Raw genomic sequence first — 24,306 nt, 5'->3', positions numbered from 1 at the left:
CCCGTCACTGTCTCCTCACACACGCTTCGCAGCTCAGAGTGACACACGCTCAGACGTGACGCCAGCTGAGTTAGCCAAGCACCCCTGATGACATTTCCTAATTTATCTGTTTACTGTGAGTCCGGCAGAGCTGTGCATCGTCTAGTCAAAGCAGTTTTTTTTAAAGAAATTATTCTTATTTGTGATTTTCCTTTTTCTAATAAGCTTCACGTACAAACGAGCAGGCAGGGGAAGGTGTTACACATCTGGATCATACCAACACATCGGGTCGTGCTATTCGGGCCACTGCAGACATGAGGAGCTCTCATTCCGCTGCGCATAAATGATGAAAACACTACGGGACTGCCACTCTTGATGTAAGTGATGTTATCTTTTATTTAAATTTATTATTGAGTAAGTCGTCGTAGTGCACGGTCCGGTCGGCCTGCAGCCTGTGATAGTCCCCCATCAGCATCTGCTTTCAAACGGTTTATCTCACAGCACAGATCTGCTCCTGAACGCCGTCATTGTGCAGTCATATGAATGCAAGAGAGAGAAACAAGAAGAAGAAGCATGATCGTGCATTTCAGCGCTGGCTGCCGGATGCCATCAGTCATCTGTGTTTGCAGTGATAAGCGGCGTGTGCCATTTATTGTGATAAATAACTGCAGCCCCGTGGAGGGGCTAAGCAAAGAACGACACGTGAACTCTTAATTATGCACGTCCACGCTTCATCAGAGGCAGGAAGTGAAGGTACAGGCCTGCTGGCCCGGGCCCGCATTAGCTTCATTTCTCGTCATAGTAAAGGTTAAAAGACCGTGCCACGGTGATGCGATTAAAATACGGAGAAATTAGACGGTGCGCCATCTACCGACTGCACAAACAACAAGTAAAAGATTGGCAATTACTGGCCTTTAGTAAACATGAGTGCAGAGGAAGAATGCGACTGTTTATTTGCGCTTGTAGTGGTGCTGATGAGATGAGGAGAGCTTGTTGTTTTAAATAGCAGGATCCAGAGATTTTGATGCCATTTACAGAGAGATGAAGGTGCAGACACACATTAATATGCCAGCCTATGTAAGTGACTGATGACCTGTACCTCCACCATTTACACAGGAGGCTGGTGGATTACAGTTAGGCTGTGGTCAGAGTGAAGCATGCAGGTTGTTTAGCAGCTTCACTAACTTTACCAATGACACAAATCTGCAGGAGAATCACTGCAGTGGCATCGCATAGACACAAAACAGTTTCAGATGTAAACCTGCCCTAGGCTCCATTATTCCTATTAATATGGCTCTTTAACCTGACACAGTCAGTTGTGGGTTTAGTGATCACCCCGCTGAGAATAATCGTTCAGCTCTGCTGTTCAGTGTTGACTCAGTGCTTCGGTCAACCTGTCCAGGTGAAAGCACGAGCAGTTCTGCTGATGGTCCAACGCTTCTGTCAGACAATGCTAAAAACCTCCATCTATTAAACCAAGGGAAGAGACATCAAGGTGGCATTTAAAAAGTGGTTAAACTGATTAACAGCAGCTGATTAACTCTGAAATATTTTCAACCTATATATAAAACACAGGAACATGAGCATCACTTGAGATTACTTTAAAAAAAAAATCTATGATCACATCAGAGTGATGTAGTAGCTTGAAGGACATGAAGGTTAACACCCTCATCTTCCCTGTGATGAGTATGCATATTCTTTATGTGCTTGAGTTTAATGTCAGAAGGCACACACATCAGGAAACCATAGAAACAATGTTACAGTCACGTAGGTGTCCAAAATCACTCTCTATGTACTACTTTTACACTATATATAATGATAATGTGTGTGTCTGCAGTATTTCAGTGTCCTTAGAAAGTTCCTCATGGAAAAGTACAGCAGGTACATTGCATCATACAGATCCAACAATAATCACTGGCCAAGATATAAAATGGCAATGATAACTTGGCATCTTAAATATAAATCTAGTGTTGACTAAAGAGTAAACACTTAGTACCGTAGTAGCATTTTTCTCCATGTGGATGTGCATAATCCTCTGTAAATGGACAAAGGCCTCAAACAGGTCTTCTGTTGTCACACCCAAAGTCAGAGTCAGCAGACTAGTCAGGATGACTGTTAAGTGATCACAGGGTTTGATTGTAATGGTTACCTGAAATGAATCAGCAAACTCAGTAGCTTCTCCAGAGTGGAGCTGGCTGGTTCTTCTCTGTTTCATGGAAAATTGAATATGTTTGAGTTTAAAACTTTTCGTGCTCTCTGACGTGTTATAGACCACAGGAGATTAACTGATCACATTTGCAACCCTGCTGTGAGGAGAAGTGAACGATTCAGAGTCAGATAACTTTATTTATCCTAATGGGGGCAAGTGAGAGAGCAGAGAGCGTTCTATAGTGTGAAAGAGAAAAGTGCAAGGAAGAAAAATAAAAAATAAAATAATATAAAACAACATAACATATACATTGAAGTATTGGTAATGATGGTAATGAATGAAGGGTTGGGTTGGAGACTGCTGGACTGTATGACTGACTGAAACGGGAGCTCTGAATTGGTGGCAAGCAGTTAAAAGTAGATGATTTAATTTGGATTACGAGCTGGTATTTAAAAAAGGGAAAACTAATATGTGTTGTTATCTGCATGCTCAAATACAGGAAGTCACTGCTTTTCATACATGGATCCTAAATCATTTATAACAAGACGTCTTACAAATGGGAAACGAACACTAAAGTGGTTACTATGCAAGTGAAGTTCTGAAACATTACTAGTTTATTTAAAGGCAAACGTACACTAAATATGGCCAAGTGAGTAATAATAATAATAATAATAATAAACTTTATTTATAAAGCACACTAAAAAACCAAGGGTATACCAAGGTGCTTGACAAAAATAAAATAGGAAAAGGGAGATGGGAGGGAAAAGAGAAAGGACCTGGCACGTATCAATTATAAAAACCTTGACAATCATAAGATATAAAAGTAGTTCACAAGCATAACGGATAAAAATGTACAACGCACACCAAGTGTTAACTAGGTGGAAAGGCAAGATTAAACAAATAAGTCTTCAGCCGTGATTTAAACAGTGGCATAGAGTCAGACGTCCGGATAGCAACAGGAAGGTTGTTCCATAAGACCGGGGCAGCTACAGCAAACGCACGGTCACCACGAGACTTCAGCCGAGAACGAGGTTGCTCCAGAAGAATTTGGGTAGCAGATCTAAGTGCTCTGATAGGAGTGTGTAACCTGAGAAGCTCATTGAGGTAGCTCGGCGCCAAGTTATTAATGGTTTTGTAGGTGAAAAGTAATATTTTAAATTGAATACGGTATTTAATTGGAAGCCAGTGCAAGCCAGCAAGAACAGGAGTGATGGAAGAAAACTTCCTGCTACCTGTCAAAAGGCGTGCCGCTGCATTCTGGACAGTCTGCAATCTAACGAGAAGGGTGGAGGAAAGACCAATGTAAAGAGAGTTGCAGTAGTCCAACCTGGAAGTCACGAATGCGTGAATGAGTTTTTCCAGGTCAATGTGCGGAATAACCCACAGGATTACCATGATTTCTTTTTAAAGAAACAGCCAATGACAGCTTGTCTGATTAATATGAAATAATACACTGAAACATGTGATCCGGCTCCATATAGGGCTCCAGACCTCAAATGAATCCTCCCAACGTGACCTCAGAATCACTCCCACCATTAGTAATGATTAAATCATTAAGCGTTCCTCCTTCTAAATGTTGACGCCGTCGGCCGGCCTTGGCGCTGAGAGAGATGCCGCGACAGCCCCGGGGTGTCCTGTATTATTATTTTCATGCACACTCATACTTTCTTAGGGGAGGGGGTTTCTTTTCGAGGATATGAGGGAAAAATAGAAACCGAGTGTTGTTACCACGCTGCAACTAACAGATGCTGCTGTTGACTTTTTTTTTTTCTGTTCGAGTTGAGCAACTCTCTGTCAAATAGCATAAGGTTTCGGTGTTACCCGCAAGAGACGAAATGATTTGGGACCCAGTGGAGCTTTTCTGCTCTGCTCCTCCAAAGGTTCTTGTGTATGTGCGGTCTTAAACTAGATTTAAAGCCTTCCTGCCCGCCAGTTAAACCTTCCCCCTTCACTGGTTTAGCCTTGTGAAGAGTTGAAGCCTTGTAACAAATGATCACACACAGTCACTCAGAGGGCTTCGCTACGCGTTGTTACATCTTGTTTGACAGTTAATCTTTAAGACTTTTTTTTTTTACCTTTGTTTGTAAGAGTCGCCATGTCAGAAAGTTACAGTGTGAGCTGAAATCCGGTGGATGGAAACGAGCACATTTCAAGAGTTTTAAAGGTAATTGAGACGGCGTTCTTTTTACAGAGATTATATATTCAAAGAATATTTTTCTTCTTATCTTTACCTGACAGAGGGCTCAAGTCCCAACAACCACAAAACCTCTTCCTGAGCTCCTTTTCTCACTGTCTATTCTTAGATTTCTATTTTAGGATTGTCATTTCTTTGGCGTTCCGATAAAGCTGCACAGAGCTTAAACGCCTTCCTCATTGTTTAACCAGCACACTGTGCTGTTACACCCCACAGCATCATTGTTTTTTTGTGAGGTTTAAGAATACAGCATATAAACAGCAACGAATTAAAACACACTGACAATTAATGGCCTTTAAAATGTCCATGTGAACAAGAGTCCAGAGGAAGACCGTGAGTGTTTATTTGTGCTTGTGGTGATGCTGATGAGACGACGGTGAGAGGCAAAACAGAGTGCTAGCGCTAGATTCGCTAACCTAACTTTACAACCAAAGCACATCTGCAGCGTCATAACACAGAGGCAAACCAGTTTCAAACATAAACGTGCCCTGGGCTGCGTTTTTCCTGTTAATATGGCTCTTTAAATGTGACACGGTCAGTTGTGGGCTTATTGATCACCCCGCTGAGGCTAATCATTCAGCTGTGCTGTACAGTTGACCCAGTGCTTTGATGAACATGCCCAGGTAAAAGCACAAGCCGGTGATTAGCACTGGTTTTCTCCTCAGTTGGTAGGTTGTATTTGGCATTTTTGTTAAATTCAGAAAAGGAGAAGAAGAAGAAGAACTGCACAGATGTGTGAGGGTTATAACACCACACGTCCTATCACTGCTTTGTCTCGGTGTTAATTGTTCTTAAATTATTTGCATGGCTTTTTGATAATCCTTCTTGCGGTGCAGCACTTTGGACAACGTCTGTTGTGTTCAAATGTGCTATGTTCATAAACTGAGTTGACTTAATGCTCACTGATTGGCCAGCTTGTGCTGTTGCTTCCATCACTTTCTGTCTGCTGACTGTGGCGATTAGGTGATGTAATTATTTTGACTTTGCCTCCCTAGCCCGTAGTGGTGGAAGCTGTGTTGAGACCGATTGCTGTTAAAAATTAAAGCATGCAAAGAACTAACGCACAGAGAGCATAAATGCCTTTTCAGCCAAACAGCAGGGTGTTTTACTTGAGATGTTGGATATTTAAGAATGGCCGCCAACGATCCTCGTGTGTCATTATTGTAACATTATCATGCCTTTGTTGGCAAAATACTCTGATTTGGGCATCTGAGTCACAACGAAGTCATCACATACAAGTGAGTTGCCAGACATTTCCTTTGTCTCAAGTGAATGCATCATTAGATGTGCGACTAACGTCTGATTAGAGTGTGACTCACAATGACTTGCACACATCTCTGTGCCGTTCTTACGCACACAATAACCAAACTTTTTTAAAAACTAGTTTCTTTATCTTGTCTAACTTCACTTAGTCTGAGGTGTCAGTAGTTGTCACTTGATGTCATTACAGAAAAGCCTGACGTTGATAACGCATTATTTATGCTATTTTAAATGCGCTTCCAAAGCTTTGTTACAAATAATATACTACTGCAATCCAATCCCTTTTTTTCTGACACACATTAATGTAAAACAGTGTTGTAGATGTTAATTTTCTTGCACAAAAGGACAAGAATGTGACGGTAAAGTTTACTACGAAAAAACTGAGTCGACGAGAAGCGATGGTGAGCTGTTCCTGATGTTTCTAAACAAGAAAAGGAAGAAAAAGAGATTCTGGGTTCTCACAATAAGGCAACAGAAGGGAGAATTTCATGGTTTGATTCAGGAGTTGAAGCTGTATCACGCCGGCTTTCGTACATATTTCAGGATTTCAGTGGGGAAGTTTGAGCTCACATCTGCGGTGGTAGAGAAATAATTTCAGAGATAGTCAGATTGTATATTCAGTAACGGTGTACGTTTTGTTGCCAATTGCAGGATTCTGATTGGTCAATATTGTTTATTTGCATGTGAAAATTTTGAAAATCGAGTTTGCTCCAAAGAAATAAATGCCACAAATTTGTCCTACAAAATTACACAGTCGCTGTGAACGGTCACATTCACATTAAGCATAGGTGAGTCCGAAAAACATTTATAGTGCGTGAACGAGTTTCACACGTCTTAAGAATGATGTTAAAGCTGAGTGTACACCTAGAACAGCCAAAGCTTAATTTACTAATACATAGAGTAGTGTAATTAATTACTATGTAATATGTAATACACAATCATACCTCAGTCGGTCAATAACACCTGACACTGACACATTAACCTACTTGTTTCTGTGTCAAAATGTTATTCACATCTGATTCTGACCCACTTTGGCAACCAGCTATCTGTGCTGGGTGCTTTATTAGTGATTATCATTCATATCATACTTAAGATGGGCAGGCGGAGCCTCGCTCCCTGCTCTCTTTTCCTATCTGCAACCCACTGCTGTCACAATTAACATTTCTACCCTGGGGCGTGTTGAAGGGGAGACTACATACTGCCGTGACTCCACTGTCAAGGCACCCAATGACGATGGGCAGAGTATGTGTTTTGCTTACATGTAGAACAAATTTTGTGCGCTTGGTACTTGGCTGCTTCTGGACTGGATGTTTCCCACAACGCTTTGGTGGTCAGCCAAGTGTATTATCAGTGTTTAGCAGTACAACAGAGGAGGAGTTTTCTGCTGCTTGGCTTGTTGAAGTTTAATGCCAAGTCACGCTTGAGTGTTTAAGTCCTGACAGGCCCTGATGATTGGTGCATTATTCTCTGCCATCAACATCCGTGCAAGTCAAGGAAACTTGCTCTGTTTACTCTTTAATGAAGACATAGAGGTACATAGAGTAATTGGTCTAATTCACTAAGCCACTAAAATCACTAAGTCATATATGTAGAAAAAAATTAGCTTTTATCTTAAGCTAGAATTTTAAAGGATTAGTCTGCACTTTTTTGCAAAGAGTTTTGTGATGAGAAAAGTTATTTTAAGTACACAATTGTCTTTGTTTTTTTCTGTTCCCAAAAATTTCAAAATGTGTCGATTAACATTCAAACGCTAAATGTACAACAAACCGCTGATTGATCACAATTCACAGTGTTATTGCCACAGCCTTCATGGGTCTAATGCCCCCATCATTACTATGGGGGCAGATTTTTCAGGCTGACTGAGCAGGTTGCAACTCCACCAGCTACCATTAGAGTTCAGAGACTCACCAGACACTACGATGCTATCACAATACTTCACTCACAATAAGATAATATTGCGATTTTGCAATGTGTTTAGCATTGCAGTAATGTATATTTTGATTTATCACCTTTTTTCAGCTACAAATCACAATCTTCAAAGTTAAGCTTTGACAATATGTATTTTATCCAAAGTTATATCCCATCAGTTACTTATGGGGGGAGGGGGGGGGGGGTTAGATTGATGAGATTGACAAGCACACTCCCATTAATCAGTTTGACATCAGTCTCAAATTGAATAGGGTAAATTTTGGAGTTATATACAATCTGTTTATTATAATATAACAATTAAAAGTGATACATTTTTGATGTGTTGCTGTCAACAAAGACAGAAATTCACATTTAACTATTACATTTGACCTCAACAACCTTACTGTTCTACAGCAGTGTAACCAGAATACAACCAGCTGGCAGCCAGTTAGGTTGAGTCAACTCGAGTTGTGCTCACTGACAAAGACTCATTGGTCAGCCAATGTTATCTCAGGGTGCTGGTGCATGAGATGAGCCCTCTTGTTAAAATACTTGGTTTCAATGTATTGCTACAATATCAAAATATCGTGATACTCTGCTGTATCGATTTTTTCCCTCTCTCCCGCAAAAGACTGCCAGCTGGTTAGCAGCTACTGAATGTTCATGCGCTTACCTTTAAAGCTTAATATGTAATACATTAATTTGTTCAAGCTGTGCAAAAGTGAGGGGGAACCTTTTAAGGGGAACTGCATGTAGGGCTATTTCCAAAACAGAAACAGTCACCACTGAAATATTGTTACTCTAAATTTGAGGACAACAAGACTCCAGGAAGAAATAGTCCTGCAGCGAACCTTCCATTAAACTGAGAGTGGTATTGATCTCCTTGTTTTACTTCCAGCAAGAAAGGAAAAGAATATATTTTTCAAAGTGCAGAACATATAGTCCTGCTCTTGCATTGCTTCGTGATTTTAAATGGGAGTCATCCAGCGTTATAACATTACATGATGACATAATCTTCACCAAACGGTAATACATAGGCATAAAGAGCTTACTTTATTCATTTTATTATTATATGTTATTAGTGAGCGTCCATCAATAATTTGAATCAACACATTTCCTTTACATTTGACACTTTACACTACAGAAATCTGTTAACTAACTTTCACACCAGCTTGTGTCCAGTGCCCATAACTCTTTCTTTCCATCTGTCCGTTTGCTTATGTGTGCGGAAGAGCAAAGAGAGCAGCAGGCCGCCTCTTGTCATTTTGTGCCCACTGTCAGCTCAACACAAGCAAAAATGTGGAAATGTGGATCGTCCTCTGACAGAAGCAGCCTGTTCATCAGCCTCTGGAAACAAGTGACTCAAGATGACAAAGTTTCCTGCCATCCTCATGCTCAAGAACCCTTAAAAAAAGCATGACAAAAAAAACCCCACATAGCAGTGGAAGAGATTCTTTAAATCAACCCATTTAGAGTTATTGAGCATCCTCAAAGTGGTGTTTGCTCTGCTGCTGTCTGCTCTGTGTTTGCTGTAAGGTGCATTGTGATGAAGTAGCTACTTAAAACGGGGGTGGGGGGAGAGAAAGCAGAAATATCGCTATCAATCTTGCAAAGCCAGACAACCATCTGCTCCCAAAAAATACCAGCTCCCTCCCCTCAACAGCTTGTCCCCAAAAACACTCACTGCAACGCCTCTGCAGCTAGAAATGGACCACACTGCCTAAATCAGCACTGTGACTGATCACTGTGGGGTTATGCAGCAATGGCCCTCCCACTGTAAGCTTTACACTGTCCTCCTGTCATGCATATGAGGGCCTTATTGTGTAATGCATATCAGGATGCACTTCTTTTGTTCTCGAAAAAAAATTGTTGGATTTCTTTAAAATTGCCTGGTTGACACAGGAAATCACTCTTAATGCTTCATTCAAGGAAATTATAATTTTATTGCAGATATTTCTTTGCTGTGGGAGAGTTCAGTCGTATGGAAAAACATTAGGAAGGCTACCTTTTCTTTCTGGTTCTCGCCTGTGACTGTAAAGCCGTTATCTCTGCTCTGCTGGTGGAATATGAGCCGAGGGAGGGCGTCATGATCTCCCCCGCAGGATCATGCAGCTTTTACTAACAGAAACTGAGTGGCACTCTTTTTTTTTCCTCCCCCCTAAAATATTGCTTTTAAAGTGCAAAAGTTTGTATTTCAAATCATTTCACTTTTATGCGCTCTAATTCAGAAGCAGCTAATGTGATTTAAAAGCTTAGCAGAGTATAGATATTTTTCCTGAAGTATTCACACATGAGCGTGCGTGTGTGTGTGTGTGTCATTCATCCTGCGGTGCTTGTTTATTCAGTTTCATGTAGCCTGCTGTCAAATGTTTCATACAGAATCCTCAGAAAAGTGCTCAAAACATATTAGTTAGCTTTGTGCACATACTGATATGAATTATGAGACTAATACACTTTACGTATTACATACAACAGCATTATTTACCATTATTGAAATGTTGTGTGAAGAGTCAGAGTTAGTAACACATTAATTTGTCCCATTAAAATGATGAAAGGGTTTCTTTTCTAACTTTCTTTAATATCTCAGTGAGCGATAAGCCAGTCCCTTTTGCGCCCATGCTCTGCCAATATGCAATAACAGACTGCTCTTTGTTGTGCACCTGTGTGCGTGTGTGTGTGTTTTGGATGCAATTAGAGACAGCCTAGGATCTGTCAACTTCAGCTATTAACAAGGCGCCAGCAATGTAAAACTGTCAAATCCTAAATTGAAAATAACAAGCCTGTTTCTGTGATCACAAAACAATGAGTTTGCCCTTTTAAAAAAGCTTCAAACAAACCCTGTACACTTTGTACCCTCACTATTATTTTTTTTAAAAAAATACAATTACTGGAAATGCGTCAGCCCTCGGCATGTACAGCATGTTGGCAGACTTTTATCAGATTCCATTAGGCGAGCAGGTTAATTAGGACCAACCGACTGCAGTGATTTTACATAAACACGGCTAATTAAACACAAATTTGATTAATCGTTTTATCAACAGCTCTCATACCCTTGTTTTATTCTCGCGTACTAACAACCCAATGTGCTTAAAGTATTAGCATAAAAAGTACTTGTTCTGCTGGGGTTTGTTAACCGTCCTCCAAGTACAGGATTTCCTGTACTGCACAAATATGGCTCTTTTTCTGTTGTTTCATATTGCATACACATATTTACATGTTGTTAAATGTTGTGTAATTTGAGGAGTTATTTGAATAAGAGAAATAAAAACTAAAGAACATCTCAATTGTAACTAGGGCCTTTAAACTTGTTTTATATAACTGCTTAAAAAAAGTTTGGAGCCGCTGCTCTTTAATTCTTGTTCAATTTCTTGTTAAATCAAGAAATTCTTGTTCTTCTTACTTTGTGATATTTTCTTGAAAACATCAAGTTTTTCTTATTTCAATTTTAATTAAATGCTCTATCTCACAGTTATAAATAATGTTAAGAAATCTTGGAGAAATCCTTTTGGTTTGGTCCATTTTGGCCAAACCTGACCTCTGAAATCCATCTAACCCTGCCAACCAGACCAATCACATCCAATCTCCTTGGCAGATGTGAAAATAGGATCTTTTATCAATCTTTAATGTTGCCTTTGAAGCACTGAATGGGCTTAATTTAGAAGATTAGGCAGAATTCCTCATTTAAAAGCTGTGGTGTCTTTTGTTCTTGCTGTGAAACAACATGCTAACATCACTGGTGTGCTTTGAGTGTTTTCCTTTTTTCTCTGTAGCTGAGTGAAAATGCCACTAACCAGCCTGCACTTTACAGCATGTGACAGAAAAGTAATCAGAGTGATAGAGACTTCCACCATGACAAAACTGGGTCATTGTAACACCCACCCCCTTCACCACAGGCAAGGCTGAAAGAGGAAAAAAAGATGAGGATGTCATCACCAGACTCTGTGCGTGGATATAAGCATGGGGACACTGGAGCGCGGTTTGCTTTCTCTATGGGTTGGTAACTGTGTTGTGGTGGGACCGAAGGCATCCCCAGATCACTTTGACGTGTCCCTTCCTTCCCCGTAGTCTGTGCTTTATAGTGTCACGTTATAATCTGCCTCCCTGTAGTTTATCTCTACCCTCTTTTGTTTCTGTCAGCTGGTGTCGTCCCGAGCTATCTGTTCCTCCCAGCACCCACTTTAACCTATTAGTCTCCCATTGTGCTGAGAGACTTTTGAATGTTGCTTCACAGTTGTAAGCTTAAAAAAGAAAATCCACTCTCAACAATCACTCTCTAAAAACAGCTCTATGTAATTTACCAGGTTGATTGATGGTCTTCTAGTTTGCTAGATCTGCTAATATAAAAAGATCAGTATAGGGAGTGCCTTTACGCTTTTAGGCTGAGGGTTAAATTGAAAGAAATAAACACTGAGGGTCAGTCTGTGAAACCCAGCCACTGCAAGTGCCTGGTTAGCAGCAGTCAGTGTGATCAAATACCGAAAATTAAAATTACAGCTAGGAAGGCGTCTGAGATGACAACATTCAAAAGGTGGTTAGAAGTTAATATAATGCTGTGAGGTTTATTGTACTACAAAAAGGTTCATTTCTAAACCATCTTAGTTTGTGATTCATTTTTGAAGTATTAAAGTATTAAAGTAGATGAGTATCTAAAAGCTTAGCCTAAAGGTGTTCTACACATGAACAGTGCTAATAAAAAGCTGTGGATGACAAATTAAACATTTATTTAGGTCTTTTATCAAAAAAATGCTAAAAACAATGAGAGCCCCAGTGACACAGGCCTAGAGACTGGTCAGCAACCGCTTGGCAACCACTGGTCGACTTCTCCAACTGGTCGGCAAATGGTTGCTGGTAGGTGAAAATGGTCAGAACGAGGTGTACAGGGTTGCATTAGAAACCTCCTTAAGATTGCATCATTGCTCATTTGCACAATCGCCATGGACACCCATAGAGGGCACCAACTTATCTGCAGTCACTAACTTCTGGCTGTGTGGTAGTGAAACAGAAAAGTGTGGCACATAATGGAAATGGTTACTGTTTCCCTTCAAAGTAAAAGTTGAAAGGTTCTGTTTGTAGTAGCAAGGCACAACTTTAACTTTGAAGAAGATTTGCATTGTTTCAGTGCCACTGGGCAACCAGTTGGTGAATGTTTGCAGACAAGTCAACATCTTCCATGTAAATGTTTAGCAACCAAGGAGGTTTTTGGTGTAGCAGATTTCATCTGGCAACTGTCAACAAACCAACCGGACAGAAAATACACATTTTTCTTAACTAACGTCAGTTTCCAGGGCTCTGGGCTTATGAGACTGATGCATACAGAAAAGGCTTAGGTCCAGAAATCAATTTTCAGTGACTGAAATCAGTTGCCCCTTTCACACTTTACCAGTTTATACCAAATTTTCAATCCCAAAGCATTAAACATTAAACAAGCAGACATTAAAACAGCCTCCCCCGGCTATAAGGTTAACCAGGCTGTACACCTTTTATGGCTGAAGTAAAGGCAGGAGTTAACGAATAGTTTTTAATTTTCTTTGTCAGAGAAAACTGTGTTTAGAGCTTAACGTGAACATTAGCATCCTAATATCCTCCCAGCTGACCAGCCCTGGCACCAGTGCAACCATGTCTGCTAGTGTGGCAAAAAGGAAATTAAAGCATCCATCAACCAAACAACTCACGGCACAGTGAACATCACAGACAGAGTATACGTGCCAGTGGGTGGATTTTACCTCAACTACAATAATATGTCATTTTAACCTTTCAAAGCAGACCTAGTTTGTAATGAATGTACCAAAAAAAGTGTAAAAATTTCAACTCTGACATAGTGAAGTAACTGCAGCGACCTGTTATTAGAAGCATTACTCATTCAGATGGTTTAATGCTATACAGACACTTCGATGTGTGTTTTATTATTACACTGACTTCATCTCTTTTTGCTGCGTCATGATGTGAAAACTTTCTCTCCAGCTGAGCCGTGTTGTCTACGTGGTGACCTTCTGTTTATACCATGGCCTGGACAAATGCTTGTTTTTAATTGGCCCAAAGGATGTGGTTAAATTAGTTGCTACCAAAGACAGGGTGAACGGCCTAATGGCTGTGGGCAGGAAGTCTTTCATCTCAGATAATCACAAAGTGAAGAATCTCACTGAGCCATTAGCTAACTGTGAGTCACTAGGATGTTCCGCAGTGAAAATGCACTGCAGAGACGGAAATACAAAAAGACATTTTGTGCCGAATTCAACAGATTGAAAAACGTTAAGTGCCCAAATCAGCTTGGCATCCACATACATATTTCAGCATACAAACAAAATAAAGGCTACATAATGTTAACATCCAGAACATACTATGTTCAGCAGTATATTCAGCTGCTTTTAACATGGTCTGTTATTTCATGTTCACACATCTTGTTGGGGACCTATCAGAGATCAGAGGGATGAAGGTTACTGAAGCTTGTTTGATGCAGCTTTTGCAACAGAGCTGCTAAGAAGCCTCACTGCTATCAGGATTAGCTAGGATTATTTGCTGCTAACAGCAAACAGGTACACACTCTTGAACCTTTGGATTCAGAATCTCACAGTTGAATGCCAACAGGTTTACCCGGGAGCAGTTTCAAACTGAATGTCAGATTCCTATAAATACAGATGAAGGTTAAAGCGTCTGTCCACTGGCCCTGGTATAAGCAGACTGAGACTGTGCAGTGCATGTTTAAATGGATTCCTTAAAAGTCATTACTCCTGTGATATCCATTCACCTTAAACATGCACCTCTATGGGTCTTCACTTCATAGAATTTCTCTTTCATTTGCAGCAAGTATGAAGAGAAATACCACCAAGTTAATAAAGGTCAAAACAGAGATTGTTGGTCGGGTGTTTTGTATTCACTCTTGGCATGGTTTGTCACGAGGAAGACACCTTTACAGGTGACTTACAAAAATATACAAAACCTAAAAAGCTGTTGATGTTGTGAAAATAGTTGTCATTATTGTTGAGGATTTGGAGCTTTACTTTACATTTCACAAATAATTTTGCTCTTCAAAAAAAACCACTGAAAGCTGTAATTACAAAAAATCTTTCATTTGCATCTGTGTACGTCATACAACTCAGGAGCTGCAAGGCAATGTTCATAATCTTTTATGACCATGTGCTGTTTGCATCTAAACTGAAGGAATGTAAAGTGTGCCCCTCATTTCCAGTGTATATGTGAACTAAGACTAAATCCCTGACTATTTTCTCTATCTCTCTTTTTCCCCTTTCACTGGACAGCTTTGCATAAACCCAGATGCCTCCCCTCCCTCTTGACGAACGCATAGTGGTCATTCAGCGCCCCAAAAATTTAGCCCTTTGCGAGGCTTCCCCACAGACTATCCCGCAGCACTCCTCTCATCTCACAGCCTCCTCCAATGGACAAGTCGCTCAACCTGCTCATCTCCATCCTTCTCAGTCCCAATTTTATTCACCCACCTGTAAATCTCTGACTCTGGAATGCAAGCGCAGGTCCTCTCGTGTGCAGAAATTCAAGGGCGACCAACCTGTCCTCCCGGCGGCCGTCAGACACATCCCTAGCCACTGCCACAGCAATGGCACGGTAACTCTCGGCCCGCGTCTGCCCTCACACACGCATACTATTGATATCAGAGTGTCATTGGACAAAGGAGGAAGAGGTGGTGGGGGAGGATTCAGCAACTCATTAGGGCGTAGCGGGAGTATAAAAAGTGGCAGAGGGAAATGTGTCTCTTCAGGGTTCGAACAAGGACAGTGTGAGAGAAAAACCGGAACTGCAGGGAGGCCAGGTGGCGTCGAACACAGGCCACAGCGAATTCGTCAGCTGTCATCAGCCCCTGGTGGGGTCCTACAGTTTGTCCCCGCCCAGGCGCATCAGCATAAGTTTAGGAGTGAAAAGGAGAAGGAAAACACTGGTTTTCTTAACAGAGGTGACCACGAGTTTTCCTCTATAGGTCACAGGACAAGCACCAAACTGGGACCGGTCCATCAAAGCCTAAATAGTCACAACTCTGTCCCTTTGCCCCATGCTGCCATCCTAAACTCCACCTACCCCCCATCTCCTTCCTCCCAACCCACCTATGTCGCAGCCTCTCTTCAGCAACGTAGACAGCCTCACCCAGCCTCTCAACCCAGGGATCACCGCCCTCACCTTCTTCATGGTTTACCCCTCTCTCCTTGCTCCTCCCACGCTGGAGGGTTCCCCAGCCCTGACCACACCTGCACCATCGACTGCGCGCACCCATTCAGTTGTGGCTGCTGGAGGTTGGTAAGATGCAGAGGGTGTAAAGGGCACTCGGCTAGCTTTCAAGGAGGTGGTGGAAGCACTTCCACCTCATTTTCCTGTGGTCACAATGTTGGAGCAGTAAAGAGAGGAGGTAAAGAAATGGGCCTGAGAAATCTGGGTGGGTGTCTCTCCAACGCCTCCACCTCTAACACCTCATCTTCTAACAGCACTGCTTCTGAGTGTCGCGCAGGCCTGTTCAAACCTCTCCGCTGTGCCTCCTGCTCTGGTGAGGCTGGAAACTTTGAGAGTCCTGCTATTCTTCGCAAAAAACTTGTAGGAGGATGTCTTCCCTGCACCCCGCTGTCCTCTTCTGCCCCTCTGCGGGCAATACAGAGCTGCGTCACAGGCTGCAACCCCAAAGCTTCCCAAACGGGCAGTTCCACCTGCAGCTACTGCAGCAGCGACCCCATAGTGGTCACATACAATCCTCGCAGAGGCAAACCCCCAGGAAGAAGCATTCCAGCAGCTCATCCGATGTCTGTGTATCAAGCCGATGATGACGACTACAGCGTGCGCACCATCTGGCCCGAAGAATTGGCCAAGAAGATGACCCACTCTAAAGCTCAAAAAAATCACTGTGCTGGGATAGGTGTAGGAGTCGCGAAAACCTGTGCGAGTCAGACCCAGAATGGCAGTAATGGAACAGGGCTCGTTCTCCTGGACTGTCAAAACCTCAAGGAGTACGCACAGACGCAGCTCACAGACCACGCTGGACGGAGGCGGCTTCAGCAGGGCAAAATGGCAGCCCTCGATTTTATGGGCTGCAGGTCAGGACCGGAGTACGACGACGGTCGGAGCTCGCTGAAGAGGCTTTTGAATAAAGCCGAGGATGCGGGAATGAGCGATGGGCCTGACCATGACGAAGACGCAGCATATCCCTCCTCCTCCTCTCCCCGCTCTGCCTCCCCACCGTCACCTGTGTCCTTTTCCCCTCCACCATCCGCCCCCACTACGCTAATCAAACCCAAGCCTTGGCAGAGAGACAGGGAGGGAGGACACACTCTGTCGTCGGCTCAGTCACTTCACCTGGCCTTGAACTCCCTGAACAGAGAGCAAGATGAGGAGAACAACAGAAGTAAGAACAGCTTAAAATCCAATTGTGTTGAGGCCATTGCGGTCAGTGATGTAAACCTGGGTCATAATAGCTGGTGTCAGCTCGTTTTGATCACAGTTGTTGATCAAAAATCTTTTGGTTAGCTCCATTTTATGACAGTGTTAATGTTCTAGTGCAACCTGCTTTTATAATCTACCAATAACGCACACAGAATAATATGACCCACTTTTGCATCAGGGACAGAATTGCAGATTCACTTTAGTTTTCTGTCGTTGCATTGTATTGATTTTTTAAGTATTCTCTTGATTTGGTGCTTTGTTGTAGCAGCTACTTGTTAACTCACAGTTAACACCACCTCTCGACACTATCATTTCCCAGTGCGCCTCTCTCTGCCGCTCTCCTCTTCCTTGCCGGCTTCTCTTTCCGATGAGTCTGTGATGACTCCCGATGCGGAGAACGCTGTGGTCAGTCCCATCCTGCCCTTCCTGTATCTGGGAAATGAGAGAGATGCTCAGGACCTGGACCTGCTCCTACGCCTCAACATCGGCTACGTGGTCAACGTGACCACACACCTGCCTCTCTACCACGTCAGCTCTGGACTGCGCTACAAAAGGATCCCAGCCACCGACAACAGCAAGCAAAACCTTCGACAGTACTTCGAGGAGGTTTTTGAGTTTATTGGTGAGTGCTCTACCTCTTGTACATTGATGTGTGCAGTGTTGGGCACTGTGGTGGGATTACTTTATTAGGTAATAAGGGGTTAAAAGTTCTACTTTAGTAATTACTAGTGCTGTCAGCGTTAATCTTGCTAAAATGACATTAACACCATAACCGCATTAACGCGGCAAATCTCCTTTAGCGAGTTAACGTGAATCGCCCCGTGCGAAGGCTACACGGCGTCAACGCGTTAGCGCGGTTTGGCGTTAACGTCATTTTAACGAGATTAACGCTGACACCACTAGTAATTACATTTTAAATACTAATCCAAATAATGGGAGGCTTAGCTTGTTTGTGGACCTACCAGCATTTATATAGAAGCTTGATATCAGTTTCTGCATTACGTAGAGAGAGACGTAGTACATGCTATCTTAGCTATCTTTCAGATGTAAAAAGGGGTTAGCCTTTACCAAAAATGTCAGCTTAGGTGCTAACTAGTAGCTGTGTCAGCCCTGAAATGGTCAACCTACTGCCAAGAATTAGCAATTTTGTTGTGAGTGGGAGCTAGCATGCTAACATCAGAGCAATGCTAATTTTTAACTGTGCTAATTTATGTGTTATGTACAGAATGCATTGCATTTGGGCATGAAGCAGCATCAAATTACTTCATTAACCAAGAGCAAAGCGGTGATAATCCTGTTTTATTAAGAAACTTTATTTGAAAGAGAGAGAGGCCAAAGAAGACGTAGAAGTCTGGAAGAAGAAAAATTATTATTTTTAAAATAAAATTTTGTGGCCAAGTCAGCAAACCTTTTAGAGTGTTTTAGTAGATTTCACTGTTGATTCTATAAATGTAGTTTTTATGTACTAGTGAACAATGAAATTAAAACTAATTAAGGTAATACATCAATTTGTCCAAATAAGTGCCTGAATGACTTCCAAGTGGCATACTTCTAGGAGGACACTGGTCTGAACTGGTGAACTCATTTGTACCAGCATCTCAACTGTCACGGTCCCACTGCTCTTCAAATACAAAAACAAGCCTCTGTCTCATTACTGCGACAGCTAGTGAGCTCAATTAGTATTGCATGGTATGCAGGTAGGACCCGCAGTTGGTCTTGTTGATAAAAGGATAGTGTAGCAAAATTAAGGTTAACAAGCTTCCCCTTACCAGAAGATGTGAATGACATCGAGCATGTGTTTATTAAGACGTCGAGTAGGTAGCTGTTACTGTTACTTTTATTTTTCAATCATGAGCTAATGTTCAAACAGTGGTTTCTCAGTGTCAGAGTGTTTGCGGGATGCTTTATTACTCCTTGCTGTGACTTCAGCTGAAGTCAGTAGTCTGCGATAATTGTTGCCTGGTAACCTGATTTTTCTTTTTGTACTGAAAGAGAGAGGAAAGGCAGTGACTTGCAATGTGATCGTTAGTTCCTTTGTTTCCTTTAAAAGCTATTGTGTTAGTGTCTATAGTGTCTATGAAGTGAATTGCTGACTCTGTGCCATGCACTCTGTGATTCACCTACAAGTTTATTTAATAGCTGGTAAAACTTTTTCTTTAAAGTTACAAATGAAATGAATTATTAAAAGCAAGTGCTGATGATGTACATGTTGCTAAATGTGTGTTACTTGTGTTTGCAGTGTTAGGTCATTTTTTTTCTTCTTGAATGAAAACTGAGCTCATCCGTTTTGTTGCTCTCATCCACAGAGGAGGCATATCAGAGTGGACAGGGAGTGCTGGTACACTGCCAGGCAGGCGTGTCCCGTTCTGCAACCATTGTCATCGCCTACCTTATGAAGCACACCCTCATGACAATGACAGATGCCTACAAATACGTGCGGAGCCGCCGTCCTGTGGTGTCACCGAATCTCAACTTCATGGGCCAGCTTTTGGAGTTCGAGAGGGACCTCAACTCTGGGGTGACTCCTCGCATCTTGATGCCTAAGCTTAACGGTGTGGAGACGCAGGTGTGAGAAGGGTCAGGGGTCGCGAGTGTATGGAGGGAGTTAGCGCAGGTGAAAGAGAGAGCAGGACTGAAGTGGCATTGATGAGGCATGAAGGGAGGACTGGAAAATGCTGTTGTGTTTGGCAGTTAGTGCACTTTTCATACTGTGAGACAAAAGACTGGACGGTTCAGTTGTTTAAGTAGTCGTTCTTAGACAACTTGATCTCCATCCAGCGTCTTGTTTTTAAGATAATGTGCCAATATTTTGTATATATCTAACATCACTCAGATATCTCAACACGTTTTTCTTTTTCGTCTAATGCCTCTTCCTTTCCATTCCCATTGTTTACAGTCACAGTAACACATTGGAAGATACTGACTCTGTTGCCATGAATCATAAATGCATGCAGAAATGGAAAGGAGGGACTTTAATACTGCTTCCACTGAACCGCTTGGATGCTTCCACCATATGTAGCAACACAGAGGTCATTTCGATGCACTTTATTTCCCGTGCGTTTGTTTTAGTATCACCAACTGAATTGTCACAAAGACGAGAAGAATTTGTCATGCAGACCTCAGACAGTGTTTTTGGTTCATATTAACATTTTTTTTTTTGTTGTTGTTGTTTTTTACTAATTTAAACACTGTGCAATAGAGCATTATGGAGCCAGGAGGGAAACGTATCACAAAACGTGACAAACAGAGCTTGACGCTGGTAATGGCAGTTTTTATTTGAGTGAAGCAGCCTGTGTAGTAGAAAAGAATAGCAGTGCAGTATTGAACATTACACTTATTATGCAGGTTAATACACTAAAAGAAGCTTGTAATGAAAGTGGGAATGAGAGCGCAACACCTTTTTTTACACTCTATGATTTCAAAAAATATTTAAAGGTTTTTCTGCTACGATGACACTGTGCAGTGTGCGTTGTTTCTTTTGTGGTTACTTTATAAGAGAGACGTTTTTTTAAGCATGAATTTGTCCTGTTAGGGGACGTGGCCCAATATTTTTTCAAATTAAAGAGCACACAATAGTTTGATATAACATTAACATTTGTTTAATGTTAGCGTAGCCTATCTGGTTGGAAACTGTGAGCTAAATTGTTTCATTTCTGTGTTTGTGGGGAATTTGTGTTGTTTTTGTTTTTCTAAACAGCAATGCGAAAAATAGATGCTTTTATTTTGTACCGTTTTTTAATTGCGACCTAGGTGTCGTTTCATAAATGGGATCGCCAGAACGGGGCTGAAGTTATTTTTTTCATGAATTTTACTACTTTGCAAGTCCTCGAGACAAATATACTTTAATATTTTCATACCTTTGTGAACAAGTTGGAGGTTTTTAGCTGATGCTAATGTTGTTAGCCCCTGTTCTTTCGCCTTGCTTTCCATACTGAGTTTCTTCCTCGTGCGCGTCATGACTATGCATTCTCTTTCACTATGAAGGCTTTGGTTTGATTAGAAAAGGGCATTTGTTTCACTGTGAATTAGTACAAATGTAAATCCTATTCAGGTTTAAGGTGTAACATACTAAAACAATGAGACTTGCATTTAAAAACGATCTCATTGCAAAGTATAGTTACCTGACTTCCCCTTAAGTTGCTTACGAACTAGTTGCTAATAAATAACCTCTAGGCAACCACTTTGAATCACAAGGAAATTGCACCCAACTGACTGCAACTGTTTAGAGACAGGTTGCCTCCCGCCAGGCAGCCTGTCTCTAAACAGTTGCAGTCCAATTTGAACTGACTGCAATCACTCTCAGTCACATTGATTGCCATCATGTTGCATTCGATTATAGTCAGTCTGCGTCGATGAGAGAAACCTGTCTGTGATGCATCTCTTTGCAATAGGACTCGACTCAACTTGTTGTCTGCTGGTTGGATTCTGGCCGTTTTCCTATAGAAAAGCAACAGTGCTGAATTCCTGTATCATTTTGCAGTAAACTTGCTGTTCCTGCAGCAGCTATGTCACTATTTCAGAATAAATAGATCTATTTCAGAGGTTCTGACTGAACTCTGAATGGAAGTCGTCTATGGTTATGTCGAGACTGCAGCAGGCTTTGACTTCTTACTGATTTTTTACAGTTACTCATGTATTATCACAAACAGACTGCATGCCGATACCAGACCGATAGCAGACTACCTCTGTCTCACTGCTTCTTTGCATTGGGCCAAAGTCATTTTAAAGACGGCTGACTGCGAGTGGTTGCATATCGGGTCGTCGTTTCCAGAGCAACAATTTCAAAGACAAGATCGCAAATTCATTGCACATGGTTGCAGTAATTTGGGTCGTGCAGTGGTGGTCTGTCTGTAGCATAAATGTGAGGCTTTAAATGAGGCATAACTCATCTGTGAACTGATTAGAGCTGCTGTTTTGAAATCTGCTAAGGTAGAAAATTAGTTTATACATTTTCTAGTCTGATATCATATGTGACATATGTGCAGTACTCTTCCCAGCCTCAGTTTAACAGGCACAGAAATAAAGACTCAGTCCATCAAAGAAAGGTCTACAAATAGGGGACATTTGTGCTTGTTTTCCATTAATCCAACCTTTCTGTTTATCTTGAGTCGCAGGGGGGCTGTAGCCTCCCAGCTGTCGTAGGCCGTGCTCTCGCCTCTTAGTCCTTTAAAGACAGAAGAAAGAAGTGGTAGTGCAGACTTGCCAATGACTGTAAAGTTCAAGGATTTGGAACATGTTTCTTAATAATCTCATAGCTGACCACAATGTGACAATATGTCAGGTTACAGGTGGAAGCTACGACCCAAATAAATCCAGATTTGCAGACAAATTCACAAAATTCAAAGCTTTTAAATTAATTTTACAATATGTTAACCAAATCCTAGTTGTTGCTTCTTCCACATTTTTTAACTAGTAATTTAAAAAAATCCCCTGATACAATTTTCTAAAACCAAAATGCCTTCAGGTTAAGCAGTTTGAATAAGACTTTAAGAAATTATCCTGAAACTTTTTTGGATTTAAGTGACTTTAAGAAAAGGTCTATATTTTTCTACCGTCTTCATCATGTTGGAGTGTACCCACGTACGCCTGTTGTTGTTTTTCTGTTTTTTACATGACTCTTTGTTTTGTATATGAAAGACCGTCTGTACGGAATGACATCTTCCTACTCTGCTGTGATAATGTGGATCGGATCTTCTTTGAGTTGCAATGCATCCACTGTTATCAGACCTCTGTAAACTTGGGAGTGGGTGGGTGGGTGTTTTGGGGGGGGCTCAACTCGCCGTATTCCTGTTTTTACCTCTCGCCTTTATTTCAGCTGGAGAAACATCAACCAAACGTGCAGTTCGCTCCTCCTGTCTCTCCAGCTCAGCTCGCAGTTAGGAGAAGGGGTAACGTTTGAAGAGGGCCTCTTACTATTGCTCCTTTTATACAGACTTTATATGCAAAGTGGCTGCCGAAGCAATTTCTTTGAATTCTACACTGTATGGACTTGCTGTGCAGTCGAGTCGTTGCTGACCTCAGATGTTTGTACTTGAGAGACAAATCGAAAGGAAGTTTCTCTTTAATTGTCATGAACTGAAGGGCCAGTGTCTCTGTGAGTGTCCGTATGTGCGTACAGTTTTTTCTTCTTTTTTTTTTTGTTCTCTTTTTTTGCACTTGAAAAGAGGAAAGTTGTTACTGTGTGTAAACCAGTGCATTGCTTATTTGTGGGAACTGGATTAACCTGGTTTGTATTTTACTGCTTCTTTTTAGATATTGTGTTACTCCCTGTACCAAATACTGAGTTTAAGGATATTGATTCATTGGTGTGATGATGATGATGATGATGATGAGGTAACTTAAGAGAAAAAGTAGACCACCCCGTTCCTAAAGGGGGTAAGAACTCTTCAGGTTTGCCTATCAGAGTAATGCTGTGCTGATTCGCTGTCCTTCTTCCTCCAGAGACCTAAAAAAAACCTCATGTTATCGAACCTGTGATGCTCTTCTGTGCCCCCCTTCCCACCCTTTTCATAATGGATTGTTAATCTTAAGCAAATGTAATATTTTCATATTGTAATAACTGGTCCTCGTATTTAGAAAACATTTTTACCTTCATGTACCGACTATACTCTTCATAATTCTTTGAGGTGCACTGTGACAAATACAATGCTGCTATATCACAAAGACTATTATTCTGCACGTCACATTTAGCCAATGCCAAAAGCTAAAGGTGACAGATACAAAGTGGGCTTGAATACAGAGGCCCTGCTTCCATTGTTTGAATTCAATCCAGGCTTCTTTGTGCTGCCTCGGTGCGGTGTATTAATCTCAAAGCGACTTTGTGCACAACTGTAGGATCTGTAGCTGTCCTGTTGGTCTTCCTTTACAAGCATGACTGGATGGAAAGAAAGAGTCAAATGTAGCAGTTTCTAAAAGCTCATCTCATTCCTGACAGTGGTTAAAAAGTCTGTGATGTCTTTTTCTGCAGATTAAATCTACTCCAAACACAGAACAAACAATTTATGGGTGAATTCTAATTAGCTGATTATTCCTAACCGATTTTGAACCATCGTGAGGTTTTTTTTCAGCAGGTGATGGTGCAGATGTGGAAGCAGTTCTGCTTCAGTGTTCTTTGCAAATAAGCCCACATTTTGACATGTTTGAGAGGCAGTTGTTACGTAGCAGAAGGTATGGAAGAAAATCCTGGCAGACAAAAACTGGGGGACAGCATCTAACAACCATTGGAGAATTTTGCAGCAGTTGCGCCTACAGCCACTAAATTCAGTGGTTTCAATTTTGTGTTGCCATTATTGTAAAAAGCACATTTTTATTAAATAGAGTCAAAATAACTACTGAATGAATTGCCATGAAATTACATTTTAAAAGTCTTCATCAGTAGATGACGAATTATTAAAACATTGCTGCCTGTGAGCTTCAGCTGTGC

The 24,306-nt window shown here is 41.5% G+C and overlaps 1 protein-coding gene across 1 annotated transcript; it reads left to right on the top strand.

Moving 5' to 3' along the window:
- LOC146378799 (uncharacterized) lies at positions 1-22,625 on the top strand. The gene is made up of 5 exons (XM_084941847.1): positions 1-115; positions 205-356; positions 14,747-16,845; positions 17,203-17,505; positions 19,190-22,625. Exons 3-5 carry the CDS (start codon positions 14,763-14,765, stop codon positions 19,453-19,455), a joined length of 2,652 nt encoding a protein of 883 aa, XP_084797973.1. The 5' UTR covers positions 1-115; positions 205-356; positions 14,747-14,762; the 3' UTR covers positions 19,456-22,625.
- Positions 22,626-24,306: the final 1,681 nt, after the last annotated feature.

Source organism: Perissodus microlepis, chromosome 10 (assembly GCF_051167445.1).
Source record: "Perissodus microlepis isolate ML-2025 ecotype Zambia chromosome 10, ASM5116744v1, whole genome shotgun sequence".
Taxonomy (NCBI): domain Eukaryota; kingdom Metazoa; phylum Chordata; class Actinopteri; order Cichliformes; family Cichlidae; genus Perissodus; species Perissodus microlepis.
Note: the sequence above shows the minus strand (reverse complement) of the source record. Positions and strands in the feature narration are given on the sequence as shown.